At 41.5% G+C, this 16,785-nt stretch overlaps 1 protein-coding gene across 1 annotated transcript in view; it reads right to left on the bottom strand.

The window, feature by feature from the left end:
- The window catches only part of ZNF704 (zinc finger protein 704), a 72,182-nt gene that overhangs the window by 14,474 nt on the left and 40,923 nt on the right, over window positions 1-16,785 (bottom strand). The window contains exons 3-8 of the mRNA XM_077352057.1: window positions 16,653-16,756; window positions 14,633-14,865; window positions 12,225-12,325; window positions 10,890-11,151; window positions 7,569-7,673; window positions 2,024-2,121 (exon numbers count right to left, since the gene is read on the bottom strand). Coding sequence (XP_077208172.1) covers window positions 2,024-2,121; window positions 7,569-7,673; window positions 10,890-11,151; window positions 12,225-12,325; window positions 14,633-14,865; window positions 16,653-16,756 — 903 coding nt within the window. The remainder of the gene's footprint in view (window positions 1-2,023; window positions 2,122-7,568; window positions 7,674-10,889; window positions 11,152-12,224; window positions 12,326-14,632; window positions 14,866-16,652; window positions 16,757-16,785) is intronic.

Genomic DNA, 16,785 nt, shown 5'->3' with positions numbered 1-16,785 from the left:
GCAACATGAAACATCAAAACATCAATCAAGAAATTGTCACTCATAAAAGAGTCCTCAGGCTAGAAGCAGACCATTAAAATATTTAGGAAAGATAGTTCTTCTGAGGATCGAGCTCAAGGTCTGAGGCAGGATCTTAACCCTACACTGTAAACAGTCAATGTGTGGCTTGATCCTGACTACCGGATCTGGTCAGTTTAAAATGAAATTGATCCATAGCACCCACTGGCTGGTTGATCTGTGGCATTGCATTTGATATGAATTGGGGGTTATTGTTGGGTTTCTCTAGTTTAGTCTTGGTTCAGTTTTTGCCTCTTGTACCACCTAGCTGGGGTCACATGAAAGAGCTGAAATGAACTCCTGGTGTGCTGGGCTCTGAACGCATGGATCTAACAGAACTGCTCAGCTGAAAGCCTGGATAAGAAAAAAAATTGGGTTGGCACCTAAAAGACAGTAAGGTAGGTCTCCTGCAACTCCCACCAATGAAAAGGGCTGCCTCTGGTTGCCAACAGACTCACCTCTGCAGGCTGGGGCACTGAGAGCATGCCTTGGGCAGAGCACAGTATGGGAGGATGTGGTCCTTCAAGCACTCTAGCCTCAGGCAGTGCAGTCTTCCACATAAGAATTAGTAATCTAAATCACTCCAGAATAGATTTCTGTAACTCGTTGTACGCGGGCCTGCCCTTGTTCCTGACCTGGAAATTGCAGCTGTTGCAGAATGCAGCTGCTAGGATCCTCATGGGAACATCATGGAGGATCCATATCCAGCCTGTGCTGAGGCAACTGCATTGGTTACCAGTTGTGATCCAGATCTGGTTAAAAGTTTTGGTTTTAACCTTCAAGGCCTTACACGGGTTGGAATCCACATACATGAGGGACTGCCTATTGCCCTACGCTCTGCGGGTGAGAATTTACTGGTTGTTCCCGGCCCCAAAAAAGCATGCCTAGCCTCAACCAGGGCCAGGGACTTTTTGATCCTGGCCCCAACCTGGTGGAGTGAGTTCCCAGGTGAGGTTCGGGCCCTGCAGGACCTTCCAGCATTCTGCAGGGCCTGTAAAACGGACCTCTTCCGCCAGGTCTATGGTTGAGGCTGGGGCAGTGAAGGAAGATCTATTGGGGTCCCCCTGATGTTAGATGTCATCTGTGTTCTTGTCTCTCCAACCTCCTCCCTCTTGGGGGTTTCGCCATGATGTGCTGTTACGTTGTTATTGTGTTGTGATTATCCATTTTAATGGGTTTTAATGGGGTTTTAACCGGACTTTTCTAACCTGCCACGTGCCTCTTGGGTGTGGCGGGTAATAAATCAAATGATGACAATAATGCCCTGAAGCAGTCAAACAAGCCAGTGCAGCTCTTGCAGAACAGTTGTGGTTCATCAAGCTCCCAACAGTAGCCTGGTTATTCCATTCTGGACCAGACAATTTCCAAAGGCAGCTGCATGGAAAGTACATTACAGCAATCTGAGCTGAATGTGATTACAGCATCTTCTCTTTCTCCACCTTCAATTGACACAACTATTGTTGCATCTTCAAAGCATGTAATCTATTCCCCTCATTAGTTTCGTATAAATGGAGTCTAGCTGGATGCTTCCTCATTATCCCAGGGAGGCAAAAAGCTCCTCCCTTTGGAGATCCTTTTTTCGTTCGCGTTGCAATTCCAGGTTAAATTGCCTGAACATTGCACAACACAAGGAAATGAAAGTTATATTCTGTGATTTTCCTGACATTTTTAATAAGTCTCTGATTCTGGCTAGTGAACAGTATTGATTGTGCCTTTATTTTTCTAGCTTGAAAACAGATGGAAAATTATTGGCAATGATTTCTGACTTGCCCTAATAATGAAGGAAACAAACATGCTTCCCAATATAATGTTGCTAACCCAATTGTGTTGGGGAAAAAAAGACTTCAATAAAACACATGCAGGTTGAAGAAAGATGTCCTTTTGTTGGATGAGTGTGTGTGCATGGTCTTCATCTTGTCTCCTCATTAACTAATTGCTCCGTTGTCATGGGTATCGTATCTCTTACCTCAGGCCAACTGATGCTCTAGGTGGTGATGACAGAACTGTCTGGATCTGCTGCTTTTGCTCTCCACTCCCTGCAGGTCGTGTATGAGTTGGAGAAACCTAGCAACACAAACACAAAAATGCAATGATTGTTATGGGATCTCAAAACAGGGGAGGACACCACGGATTGTTCAGTCAAATAATCATAGAATCATAGAGTTGGAAGGGGGCATACATAATCCATTCTAAAACAGCATTTTCTATAATCCATTTCCCCACTAGCCTGGTCCTATGGGCTCTGACAGTCAATCCAATTGCACAGCAGAACATGCAAACTGTACAATGGATGGATGGATGGATGGGTGAGTGGATAGGTAAGAAAATAAATAAATAAACAAACAGACAGACAGACAGACAGACAGACAATAAATAAAGACACACACAGAGAACTGCACAACTTATTTTTCTAGTTCAGCTCTACTCTCTGATGTGCTAATTAGATGGCCATTGGTGGCTCTTTTCAACCTTTTGATCATGGAGGACCCCCCTGAAATAATTTTTCAGGTTTTGAGGAGCTGTGGAAGTGATGTCAGCTGGCCATGTCTCCCTGCCACGGCCCTGGAAGCACCATGTCACTGTTAACAGGCAGTTTTGAGGAGGACTGAGGGGGGAGAGACAGGAGGTGGTTTAAGGCAGGAGTAAGTGTGCAGGCTCCGCCCCCTCCCAGTTATGGAAACCGTGAGAGAACTCACTCATACTCAGGAAGGGGAGCAATGGAAGTGCCCAATTCCCCAGCTTATTGCTGATTCCATTAAGGTAGGAGGGGAAAGGCTGCAGACTCCCTCTAGAGCTCCCACAGACCCCCAGGGGTCTATGGACCCCTGGTTGGGAATCCCTGCTGAAGAGGAACTGGTTGACTATTATGTAAAATATGATGCTTGACTAGATGGACTATTGGTCTGATCCAGCAGGGCTTTTCTTATGTTCTTATGATACAACAGGCTTCTTCTTATGTTTTTAACTACATGCTTTGTTAAACATCTACCCCAACACCATGGCCTTGTCCTCCTTTCTCTTTCTGCTGCTTGAGATAGATACTGTTTACCTCAGAGACACTTGCTGTGTTTCTTCATGATATATTAAGCAAATCTCGGTTCCCATCACAAGTTATCTCAGATTCAAAGTACAACCAGACAGTCTAAAATCTGCATCAGTGAAAGTTCTTATTTAACCTTTAATGGTGTTGCGTAATGGTGGCAGCTCAAAATTTAGCAATTTAAACAGTTATATGGCTTCCCCAATCACTTAGCAGCTTCTTTATCTTTTCCCTTAATGGCAGGCCTGAATATCTATCTAGTATAGGTTGTAAAAGTTTGCCTCAAATCGTATTATAAGTAGGGCAATAAAGTAAGAAGTACTCTCTGGTTTCTACCTGTCCACTGTTACAAGGACATGGTTTCTGAGACAGAAGGACCTTCTTGTATGTGATTACAGCATCTTCTTCCAAAACAGCTGTGGGCAAGGCAGTGCACCTGGCTAATGTTAGAGCTCATCTGTGTTTGTTGTTCTCCAGAGTAAAGAGGTAGGTAGCTGGCTTTAGCAGGTATCTATTTCTATCTGGAGCTAGAGAACCTGGGGGCTTTATTATATCCCCTTGCTGTCCAATATCTTGGCTTTTTTGTTTAATTATGCTTTGGCCTAATGCAGGTTCAGTTCTAATAAGAAATCCATTGACCACCCCAGTTTCTATACACTGGCTCCAACAGATTTAAGCCACGACAACTGAAATTCATCTTTTAGAATAAGTGCAGTCAAACTGTAATTTGAATCCTGGATTCTTGTTCTCTATTCCCTAAAATCAGATGAAGTTATATATGGACTCTGGAAATGCACTTGTTACTTTTACCAATTGGTTATATTTTCTAGGATGTTATATTGCAAGGCAAGAAGGACAGTATTCAACACAAAGCAAACAAAGCTAGCTGCCATTAAATGACAGAGTCTGATCATAGAAGGGCCTAGATAGCTTTATGACTTCACAATTCTGGCATATCATTTTGGCTTGTGCCATGATATCAGGGATCTCAACTTTAAATCACAACTGTAAGGGGCTTTCTACCTACAACCACATTCCCAGGATATAAAACTAAAGCACAAGACTCAACTCCTATCACAACCACTTCAGTCAAATTATGAAAAGTACACCTGCCTATTACAGAGTAAACTTGGCCCTAACTAATAACAGTGTTTCAATACTGAACCTGAGACACTATTATTAGCTTCTGGACTAGAATTATTCTAGAATGTTGATCTGTAGACCAATGAAACGAGAAGCTCAACTGTTTCACTGTTTTGTGCTTCACACCAGAAGATGGTTATGGGTACGGGGAGGGGGGGGGATCTGAAATATACAGACACAACTCTTCTATAGAAAGTCGTACCAAAGAACCTCCATTTTTATTTCTGGTAGAAAACAGAAGTGGTCTCCTCAATTATTTTGTCTGTATGTATAAATATGCATATAAAGTTGCCTTATAATATTGGACACCTACTCAGTATCATTTACTCTGACTAGCAGGGGATCTTCAGGATCTTAGATGGAATTTTTTTTTAAACACCTGCTACCTAGATCTTTTTACTGGCGATGCCAGGGACTAAATATGAGATGGTCTATATGCAAAGTCTATTTACCATTAGATCACAGCTCTTCTATTCTGCTTTGTGAACCAGATCCAGATATCTGGCAGCAATTATGTTATTCAGTGCTAGCTATTTTGGAGGAGGCAAACTGAAGGGGTTCTCTTATGTATTCAACCTCTGCAATCTTGATTCTGACCTATTTTCTCTATTGTGGCATGAGAGACACAATCTACACTGTGAAGATTGCAAAGGGGTGGAAAGGAAGGTATATATCAGTGTTTGTCTCTTTTGGCCCTTCCTTGCACACCCAGGGAATCACCACTGTGGGATGGTAGGTGAATTTCCTCCAGGGCAGGTTGGATTCTCAAGATTTTTGGTGGGGGGATCACTTGGGCATGAAATTGGAGTCACTGTGGGTGGGCAGGTAGCTGCAGGGTTGGACTAGATGACCCTGGAGGTACCTTCCCACTTCTATGATTCTATTGTAGGACTCTAGTGAGGTCACTTTTTGTAAGGTCACTTTACAGAGAGGAGTATTTTTTTCTTTCTTGTTCCCAACGGAACCTCTGTGTTCACACCAGGACTGTACTGGTAGCAATGCTGCGAGAGCTTGCTGAAATGCAAGAGCATTATTCCTGGAATAAAATTTTGCCTGAAATGGTCTCCTGGCATTTTATTTTTTGTTGCAAACTAAACAAAAGCTCCAAAACTGGAGGAGAAAAAACCAAGCTTACATCCTTTTAGAGCACAGAGGACATATGACTGAAAACAGGGAAACATTCCAAACCTTTTATTGCTGACAGTTCCTTATGCTTCTTGAATCTCAGTTTGCAGAATTTTGCATCAAATTTAGCGCAGAATCTGATACCTTCTCTCAAGGAATTCATACACACACACACACACACACACACAAATATGTTCCCAACTATCATAAGATGTATTTGAAAACCTACTGGTTTCAATGGCTACAAAGTCTTCTTTTGTACAGACCATGCTGCTACATATTTGTGTGTACTGCGGGCAGGAAGAGAAGTACCTTGCACCTCAAACCTAAAGGCAACCCAGTGGTAATACAGCTTGCTTCTGCAATAGCCCAAACAGATGTAGGCTTGGATCAGATGTAAAGCCAGATCATGGTTTGGTGCTCTGTGAACGAATGTGCCTTGATTTTACATGCCCACCCCTCCTACCATCCTCTTGTACTACTGTTCCCTCTCATGTCCCACTTTGAAACAAGCTGCAGCTCACAATTACATCTGAACCACTCAGCAATGGCATATACGGACTATTCATGACCCCAAATATGTGCTGTATGAACTACTCATGTCCAAAAACATTTCACTAAACACACCACTGAATCCAGTTGAATGCAACACTCTACAAAATCCTGTAATTGTCTTTTCATAAGTACTTTGAAGCAATCATTCACTGACTCCCTTGTGCACAAATGAATGCTGCATTTTAGAATGTTATGAATACTGAGATGTGCACACAGGTTTATCAGTTCTTGAAACGAAATCAATTTATGCACACAGCAGTTCATTATAATTTTAAAATTCAAAGAAAGAAAAAAAATCACTGATTCCATTCTAATGTGCCAGACAATTATCTGATTTCTTTTAATTCTATTGGGAATGGGCAGTTATTATGTACAAAAGATCTCCGTTACTGCATGCGGAACACTGAATACCTACAAGCTTAATCCAGTCACCTTAGGTATCTGGTTTACAGGGTGACTAATGAGATCCTTAGATCCCTCGTGCTGCTTGTGCCAATTTTCTGCAGTGCCACAGAGAACAAACCACCTTTATAATTACTCCAGATCAACCGTATTGTCATGAAATCAAATTTCGGGAGTATTTGATGCACAGCAGGTTCTGTTAAGACACTCTCATTCAAATTGCTGCCAGCATGATGCCTTTCACCACTAGCTGTTCCTTGATGGAATTTAATAAATATTCATTGGCAGAATGCAATGTAATTGATTCAGCTGCTTTCATTTTTTATCAGCTCTGCAGGAGACCACAGACTTCTACAGAAAACCTCTAAGACATGCCAAAGGTTGACAGTTAGAGGGTTTTGTGATTCACTTGGGGAAGACAGAAGGAGCAGGCAATACGTTATCGGTGTCTAATCCCCATTGTCAGAAAGCAGAGCTTTTGAATAACCAGCATGCATTTGTGAGAAATGGAACATTCTAGATGTGTAGCCTCGGGTTAAAGGCTTTGATAGAAAGGAGGTTTGTATTCATACACTGGTCATTTTAAGACTAAAAAAACTATTTCACTAAGAAATCAGAGTGTCATTTATTTGTGGGGAGTGAACAGCACTGAGCATTACTTGCAATAAAAATGGCAAATGAAAAATTAAAAACAGCATTACTAAAACAAGAGTTTGCTAGCACAGGGGAACACTTTTGATACTAGATATTAGAAGAAGAAGAGATGGTTTTTATATGCCACTTTTCTCTACCTGAAGGAGTCTCAAAGTGGCTTACAATTGCCTACCCTTTCCTGTCCCCAAACAGACACCTGTGAGGTGGGTGAGGCTGAGAGAGCCCTGATATTACTGCTCGATCAGAACAGCTTTATCAGTGCTGTGGCCCGCCCAAGGTCACCCAGCTGGTTGCACGTGGAGGAGGAACGGGGAATCAAACTCGGCTCATCAGATTAGAAGTCAGTACTCCTAACCACTACTCCCACCCAAGTGTGGTTTTGAACCTTTGTTCAATACTTCCACCAGCTTCTTATTTATGCCAGTCATGCTTGACCAAAACCAAACTGAACAATTCAGATCAGGTGGTGGAAGAGCGGTTCTTCTTGCACGAGGGTGTTCATCTAGGCAAAGAATTAACAGCAATTGTTGCCAGGCGTGGACCACACAACCCAGAAAACCTCCCAGTGCTTATTTCCAAGTCTTCTACTTACTGGAATGCCAGTAAAGGTAACTGGGGGTGACTGCCAAGAGATGCTAAAGCTATTTCCATTGGGTGTGAACTTTGTTGACCCTGGAATGTTCACTGGAGGTGTTGCCTGTTTAAAAAAAAAGAATAAAATAAATTAAGAAGGAACGACTCTCTTCGACAAACAAAATATTTTGTACTCAAACACAATAAAACAGCTTCAAGATCAGAAAGATTATTCTGAACTAGTGTTCTAGCTTTCACTGGGAGATACAAAAAAGAAGCTTAACAATGCCAAGAGAAAGCAGTGAATGAGTTGCGGACTCTATAATTTGTGAAAATAAAGGATTTACCAAGACTCAGAGATCCAATAAAGTATATTTAATAGCTCAACAAGCAGCACTTAGGAGTAATACAATTAAGACTCAAAAAAATAGTTATCTCTTCGTTTCTGCCAGAAAACGATTATGGAACATGAAAAGCACATTGAGCAAGAACAAGCGTATTGCATTATCTGTTGCTATAATCACTGTGAAACATGTAAAAGAAGTTTCAGAACTCAAGCTGTGTTAATAACCTTAGGAGTTATCCAGAAATGGCAAGGCAAAAAGTAGGGGGGGGGGTGCTAACAACCCACAAACAAGGAGCAGAGTACAGAGCTCTTTCAGATTATAGTTGCAATTACAAGAAAGCTGGAGCTTAATTTAAATAACTATTATCCCCACAGTTGTTCTCTTATCACCCTGGTAGTCTAGACTTCCAGGCTAGCAGGTGCCTCTCTTTCTTGCAGAAGACTAACATGGGAAGACTAACGTTTCTCTTGAGGGATAAAAATCAGTAGAGGGATTTTTTATGAGGAGAGGTCAACTATGTTCTTCAAGCCTTTCAGTAAGGTTTCTGCAATGAATAAGGCCAAAAGGATCCAGTCAAGGACCTCTTGCCTTAGCATCCCAGCACACTGTGACAATGTGAAAGATTATGGGGTCTACAGAACCTGTTTTTGTTTTGTTTTGTTTTGTTTGCAGGCTCTACTGAGATGTCAGTTCAATTCCTTAAGAGGCATTTGTTCAGGATTGACACAAGTCTTGCTTCTTTTTTGTGCTCATGCATGCCCTCCCTCCTTCCTCTACATGTGGAAAACATGATTTATGGCTTCCTGGTGTGAGAAATCTTCAGGGTAACTAGTTGGTTTGGACTTGAAGTTCATTGCTTTCCATAAACTTAGATTCTGAATGAGGGCTCATCCCACACGCATAGGATACTGCAGTTCCAGTGTGCTTTTGCAGCTGGATTTTCCTGTGCAGAACAATTATTGATGGGTAAACTAGAAGACTGTAGACTGGATTTTCAGATGGTTAGGTTGAGAGGGAACTGGCTAGAAAACTGCACTCAAAGAGTGGTTGTCAATGGTATTTCATCAGAGTGCAAGGAGGTGATCAGCAGAATGTCACAGGGCTCAGTAACGGGTCCGGTATTTTTCAACATTTTTATAAATGATCTGGACGAGGGGGTAAAGGGACTCCTTGTTAAATCTGCAGATGATACCAAATTGGGAGGATTGGTGAACACCTCGGAAGAAAGAGACAGAGTTCAATGAGATCAAAACACACTAGATAAGTGCGCAAATGAGAACAAGATGCAATTCAATAAAGTGAAGTTAGAGTTCTACATCTGGGTCACAAAATGAGAAGCATGTATAATGGATGGGAGATACACAGCTGGGTAGCAGTGCGTGTGAACATTATCTTGGGAGTATTTGTGGACTGTGAGCTAAATATGAGTGTGTGTGTGTGTGTGTGTGTGTGTGTGTGTGTGATGTGGTGGTAAAGAAGGCAAATGAAGTCTTGGGCTGTATCAACAGAGGCATCACATCAAAATCGCAAGATGTCATCATTCCTCTGTATACTGCATTGGTCAGACTCCACCTGAAGTACTGTGTGTAGTTCTGGAGGCCTCAATTCAAAAAGGACATGGACAAATTGAGAGGGTTCAGAGGAGAGAGACAGGAATGATCTGGCACCTGGGGACCAAGCCCTATGGGGAAAGGCTGAGGTACAGGAATGTTCAGCTTGTAGAAGAGGCAGTTGAGGGGACATGATTGCTGTCCTTAAGTATTTGAAAGGTTGACACTTAGAGGAGGGCAGTGAAAGTTTCCTGTTGGCAGCAGAGGACAGGACCCGGAGTAATGGGTTTAAACTACGTGGAGAATGATATTGGCTAGATATCGGGGGGGGGGGGGAATTTCACACTAAGAGTAGTTCAGCAGTGGAATTGACTGCCTAAGGAGGTGGTGAGCTCCCCCTTACTGACAGTCTTCAAGCAGCGGCTGGACAAATACTTATTCTGGATGCTTTAGGCTAATCCTGCACTGAGCAGGAGGTTGGATTAGATGGCCAGTATGGCCTTTCAAACTCTATGATTCTGATTCTATGATTTAAAAATCTGCTTCTCAAGTGCATTGAAAGTGCATTACCCAACATGTGAAGAATGAGCCCAGGATTAAATGGAAGTTTAGAAAACCAATACATAGAAAGTAACTTGCTCCAATTTGTCCAGGTTCCCACACAGATACTGCAACACACTGGAGTTAAGCTGAAGATATCTGAAACTAACAACTCTTCAAATGAGTTCTGAATGGAAGAGGAGGAGAGAAGAAGGATGATGACAACATAGGGCCATGTCCCATTACAAACAAATCTGTTAGAATTCAACAGCAGCCCCACCACAAAATGGAAGGATTGCAGAGTCTCCTCCGAAATAACACAATAGTGTTCTTCAATGCAGACATCATGTGATGCAGAGCCTGCTCCTCATGCGCTAGGGTGATTCTGCTCATACAAAACCAATACTTTTTAACAAGCTGAAAAGTCCTCAGCGCCAGAAAAACACAGTCCATAGGGCAGATTGCCTCTGCTATGGAGGAAGAAGGTCACCAGCTGAAACAAGGCTTAGGATCCCAGCCATTGTCTCCAACGAACTTGATCTCAATAGAGACATAATACACTCCCAAGACTCTAACCATACCTTTGTGCTGAACAGAAATGCTTAATGCACTGTGTTCATGTTGACTGATTCAGGTGGGCGGTCGTGTTGGTTTGAAGCAGTGGAGCAAAGTTTGAGTCCAGTGCAACCTTTAAGAGCAGCCAAGTTTTATTTAAGTATAAGCTTTTGTGTGCATGCACACTTCTTTAGATACTGGGAAACAGAATTTCCTCAACCATTACATATAGATAAGGGGGGGAATTTAATTCCAGGATGGGCTAGTTGGAGTCAAGATGCATGTGTTGATGCCAATATGTAATTATATTTGCCTCTTGTGGGTCACAATCGCTTGTGCTCATATTACCTGATAAGCATGATCCGTGTGAACGAGGTAGAGATTTGTGGGTGCTGAACGGCTCAGAGGTGTCATCCCTTTAGGGTCCGTTTTGGCACAAGACAATTCACTTTTGCTCACATCTTGGGTTGGAAAAGAAGGAGGAGATGCTAGAGATGGGGAGACGGGAGACAGACTACTTAATCCATCAGCCACTGAGTCAGTGTTTAGACGTATTTCTGTGTAGTAAAAATCTTCCTCTCCATCACTGTAGTCAGATTCTCCTACTCGCCTAAATCAAGTGAAGACCAAGAAGTTACTTGTACAAGACTAAATGTGTTAGAATAAGGTAGAATTTTCCAATTGTTGTCAGAACACAATACATGGTCTAGACTAGGGTCTTATCTATTTAAAATTTATACCTGACTTTAATCTCCCACAGAGACCTAAAGCAGCTTACAACATTGTTCTTCCCTCCTCCATTTTATCCTCACAACCATCACCCTGGGAGGCAGTCTAGGCTGAGAATGACTAGCCCAAAATCGCACAGTGGACTTCCAAGACAGAACCTGGGTGTCTCAGATTTTTCATCTTTTTTACTGTTGAGAAACCCCTTCATCAGAAGTGATGCAATGGTGCAGAATATGGTTGCGAAGCATAGGTGTGTACACCCCTACCTGAGGCCCCTCCCCTTCCCACCCCCTCCAAGCCCATCATTGGCCACTGGGGGGATAAGTCAACATGGCCATATAAAGACATATTACCTGATAAATGTTTAACGAATTTAAAAAATATTTTAAAAGTTAACTCCTATCTATTCGGGAAACTCTCCCAGGGCCATCAAGAAATCCCAGGGTTTCTTGTTCTAGTCTAGTCATAACTTCTAACCATGAGCCTCTTCTAGGCTAACCATGAGGTGTTATACAAGGATAGATATTTGTAAAATGCAAAGTCTGCGATTACATCTGTGCAGCACAAGGCACGGTAATTCAGTGTATTTCAGTTGTGATCTACTGTGCCCAGGCATTAAGGATAGTGATGCAGCTAAGGATCGATTGCTACTTCATATGATATGTCACTTTCTTGAGTCACAAGAACTGTTGAACAATTTCTGAAACTAAACAATATACTTCAAAGTGATGTGAGAACTGTTTATAGGATTTATTAAAATTTCTACCCAGTCTGTGATATAAAAATGGAAGCATCTGAAACTGAGATACTACATCAATAGTCTGGCCATAAGCATGCTTACTTATATGTGAATCTCAATGAAATAAATCAGTTTTACTTCTAAATAAACATGGCTGAAAAAGCACGGGAGGGGTTCTCTTTATATGGTAGTGAAATATATGATAGCCTTCTTACCCAAGGTGAATGGTCCGGATGTGTTTTTGAATGCCAACAGCTGTGCCTAGTACCTTTCCACAATTTTTCCAAAGGCATTTGAACATCACCTTCATAGAATTCTAAGTAATTCAATGAAAGAGTATAAATATCAATCACATGTTTGACTTCTATGAACTGCCAACTAGGGGGAATTCAGAGTAAATCTAAGGTAAGGTCCAAATTCAGGATAGTTTAAAAGTTGTCAATATATACGGTTTGGATCCTGAAGAAAAAAACTGGGCATGGGGGGGGGAGGTAGGAGGGATAATCATCACCCCACCAACCACAGCAAACCTTAAGACTCCCTCCTCATGCCATTCCTGGGGGTGTCAACCTGTTCCCAAGTAGAAACATTTTAGGGAATGCAGGGAAATGGACACAAGGAAGTCTCATTCTGTTTATGCAACGCCTTTTCTTCAGTGGATATTTATTGCAGAATCCAAGATCTTATTTGTAAGCCTGCTAAAATAATGTGAAAATAAAACCACTTAAGCGACTGTGCATTGTTGTGACAACCAGAATTTGATTTCTCTAGTGTTCTGTGAGAATTACATGTCCTCATGGGTGGGGAAAGTCTAAATTACTGGGCATTTTATCTAAAGAGAACATTCCACAAGTGTGTTTACAACAATCTCTCTCACACCCACACAATGCTTGTGAACAAACTTAATGAACGTATAGACTAGCAGCGCTGGGGGAACGTAACTATTTTATGTAGCTTTATTCCGATTCCCAGAAAACTATGGTATGTGAATTTCGTCATTTTTAAAAAGCCCAAGGCTATAAAATGAAACATAAAATTAAGGTATAGTGACATGAATGACATAACTGGGCTCAAAATGCTCATATATTTCAAAACTATTAAAGCAATAATCTATGTTAATGTATTAATTATTTAAGTTCTTGGGCTAGGTGAAAGAGAATCTTGAGCTCCTTCAAATCATTCATCTGCTAAAAAAATCCAGCAATCTAAAAATCTAAAAAGTAATCTAGATTTTTAGGAGCCATTCTATTTGTTCAACAGCTGAAAAACCATCTTACCAGACCCGTTGCTAACACCCCTTTTGACAATTTCTTTAATAAAATGTAAGATTCAAGTCCAGTAGCTACTTAAAGACCATCAAGATTTCCAGAGTATAAACTTTAGAGTGTGAATGTTCTCTTCACCAGATACAAGTAGGAATGGAGATCCTGGAATGCTTATATCCCTGTCAGAGATTGGGAGGGCTGTTGAAAGAAAGGAGTCTGGATGGAATACCCCTCCTGACCTCTGATGGGGGTACAAGGAATCTCCATTCCTATCTGCATCTGACAAAGGGAGCTTGGAAACTTGAAAGCTTACACCCTGGAGCTACTGGATCATAAATCTTGCACTTGTACTGCAGACCAACAAAGACAACCATGTCAGTTTGCAGTCAAAACCATGAACAGTCTCATGATACTTTAAAGACAAACAACCTTAATGCGGCATACTTTTCATGAACCAGAGCTTACTTGCATCTGACAAAGTAGGTTCTGGCTTACAACACATGTACACGTTTGTTAGTCTCTAAGGCACTATAAGACTCTTTGTTATCTCAAAACAAGTTTTCTTGTATCTGGCAAGCTATTTAGTATGCCTCAATTAAGATATGGTAATACTGCCAGTTGGTGGGGCTGCCAGTCTCTAGGTAGGACTTGGGTATCCCCTGAAATTACAGCTCAGCTCCAGATAACAAACATCAGTTCCTCTGTTCTACTGAGGAAATTCTGTCAGGAACTTCTTCTGGATGTTTAGCCAAAAAATCTTTTGAATTAATTTCAAACGATCGGTTCTGATCTGACTCTCCGGGGCAAAAAAGGTCCTTCCCAGACTCAAATCCCAGACTATTCCAAATCTCCAAGAGTTCCCCAGCCTAGATCTGGCAACCCTACTTCTGCATCCCTCACCAGTGGCCAGGAGCACCAGGCAATCCTACCAGTTGGTCATCTATGAACTAGAAGGTAATGGGTGTCTTTTGACAAAGAGAGGTCTAACTGGGTAAACTGAGTCTGGAAATATGTAGTTAAACCAAAGTAAACCATTAAACCTACTAGTAATAGCTTTTGAGTACTACAATGAAGCTATACAATTTCAGGGTCCAATGATAAACACTATCCAAATGAAGAATACTTCAAAACAATTTTAATGCAAGGAGTCTCTGAGACTTGTTCTAGAATTAAGGTCATGTGGTCTTAAGGGCAAGCCCACAAATCATCCGTTACTTAGCACTGTGACATAAGGGAATATCTCCACATTGTAAATTACTGCAGAAGCAAAGGACTTTCAGGCAATAAAAGCACATCCAGTATTCAGTTTGGTTTTTGATTTGGTTAAAGAGACCTTATAAATCTTGATATATGCTCACCTTCCTTTTTCTTGGAATAGGCTCATCAAAGAGGAGACTGCTGGTTTCAGCTTCATCAAAGCCATCATCAGTTTGAGAGGGCAATCGGAAAGGTTTGAAGCTATCCGCAGAGAGTGGTGGAGAAGGCGTGGATGGATTGGACTGGTCACTGGGAGCGCTCCAACTCCAGTAGCCACTGCTGCTGGTACTCGAAGGCACAAATCCTCCTTCTTTCCAAGAGCCATTTAAGGATTCTAGAGATTAGGGAGAGTTTGTTTTGTTTGAGTAGTACTGAATAAAGCCAACAGATCTTAGTGACCATATTTATTTTAGCAAGAAAGTCTGAGCCATAAAGTTTAGTCCTAAATCAACGTGATACTCATGAACGAGACAGAAATTCAAGAATCTGCTCCACATTCCACGTCTCATTTTTGTTATGCGTACACATGGTGGGAAGCTGAGTGTGCACTATATGCATTCCACAGACATGCGTATTTATTGCACATGACTTCATAGAAACATTTTTGCTATACAGAAGCAATATTTGCATAAGAGGTTATCATATCTAAAGTTGTCCTATAATGACTTAGGATCGTGGCTTTAACTGATGTAACAGAGATTTTTAAACGTATCTCCTGTAAATTTTGACGTCTGGTACAAGAACATCTTCTGAAAAGTTTCTAGCAGAATGTAGTTTTATGAAACCTCCTTTGCATCACAAAAACAGATGAGGCCAACTTAAAAACACCTACTAATAGTGTGTGTGTGTGTGTGGAGAAATACACTTTGCTAAGCATGAAACCTAGAAAAAGTCCACAGTAAGTGCTTAGAAAGTACTACAGTTAGCACAGGGAGAGTAAGCCATTCTACGTCTGTTTAAGCCATGAACTGAACAGATAGTGACCTGGGTGTATATACCTCCATTCGGTCAGGGGTAGTCAAACTGCGGCCCTCCAGATGTCCATGGACTACAATTCCCAGGAGCCCTTGCCAGCATTCGCTGGCGAATGCTGGCAAGGGCTCCTGGGAATTGTAGTCCATGGACATCTGGAGGGCCACAATTTGACTACCCCTGCATTAGGTGGTAGTGAACTACAAAATATTTAGGTCACGTCCAAAACTAAGATAGTATATGAAATTCTGCAGTTCTTCTGTTTTGTTGTGCAGTTCTTTAATTTTTAAAACCTATTCCTGTCTGCTAGTCCCATACCAAATATATGAAGTGGGCAGGGTAACAGCTTCTAAGCAGAACACAGTTTTAAAATGCTGTTTGTTCACATGGAAACAAAAAAAAAACCCATCACAATCCTTTATTAAAAGATAATTTTCAGACACACTTAGGGCATTTCAGTATTCTGTGTTTTACTTAAAAAGAAGATTCAATCAGGAACAAAATTTTGAAACAAGAAGAGGGCTGATAGAATGAGGTTGAGTGTAAAGTAAAAGAGAGAGAGGAATGCATTTGTTTTCCTATCACCTTGTTTAAAAATCGCTGCCTGTTATAAATAAGCACAACAAAAATTGTGTCCAATCCTTCAGACCAGGGGTAGTCAAACTGCAGCCCTCCAGATGTCCATGGAATACAATTCCCATGAGCCTGTGCCGGCAAACACTGGCAGGGGCTCATGGGAATTGCAGTCCATGGACATCTGGAGGGCTGCAGTTTGACTACCCCTGCTTCAGAACAACACGGCTACCCACTTGAATCTGGTTTAAATAAGGTTACCATCTTGCTGTTTTGCTTCTTTCCTAGGCCTACTGTCTTTTTAGGAGCTGGAAAAAAACCCTTTTTTACTATTTAGGTAGTACTTATTAAAATATCCTTGCCTAAAACAGTAGCCCATGAGGGTGTTCTAGCTTCTATGTAACTGCAGTGTGTATTACAAGAACAGCAGCTGACATGATGTCCTTTCTAGGTTGATTCTGGAACCAGAAAGGATCAATCTCTAGGTAGAGATGTTTACTGTGTGCAGCATAAATCATACCCAGTCTTTGAGCTTTGAGCGCAAGCTCTCCCAAGTGGTTAAAAAGCCATACTCACCATTGGGTCGGACAGGAGGACTGCGAACCAAAGGACTGGTAGACAAACTTGTTAATACCATAGCTGCTGTTACTTTATCCATATCCAGTTCTTCTGATGATTTTCTGGAAAAAAGGGGAGGAGAGGAAAAAAT

This window comes from Paroedura picta, chromosome 9 (genome assembly GCF_049243985.1).
Source record: "Paroedura picta isolate Pp20150507F chromosome 9, Ppicta_v3.0, whole genome shotgun sequence".
NCBI lineage: Eukaryota > Metazoa > Chordata > Lepidosauria > Squamata > Gekkonidae > Paroedura > Paroedura picta.
Note: the sequence above shows the minus strand (reverse complement) of the source record. Positions and strands in the feature narration are given on the sequence as shown.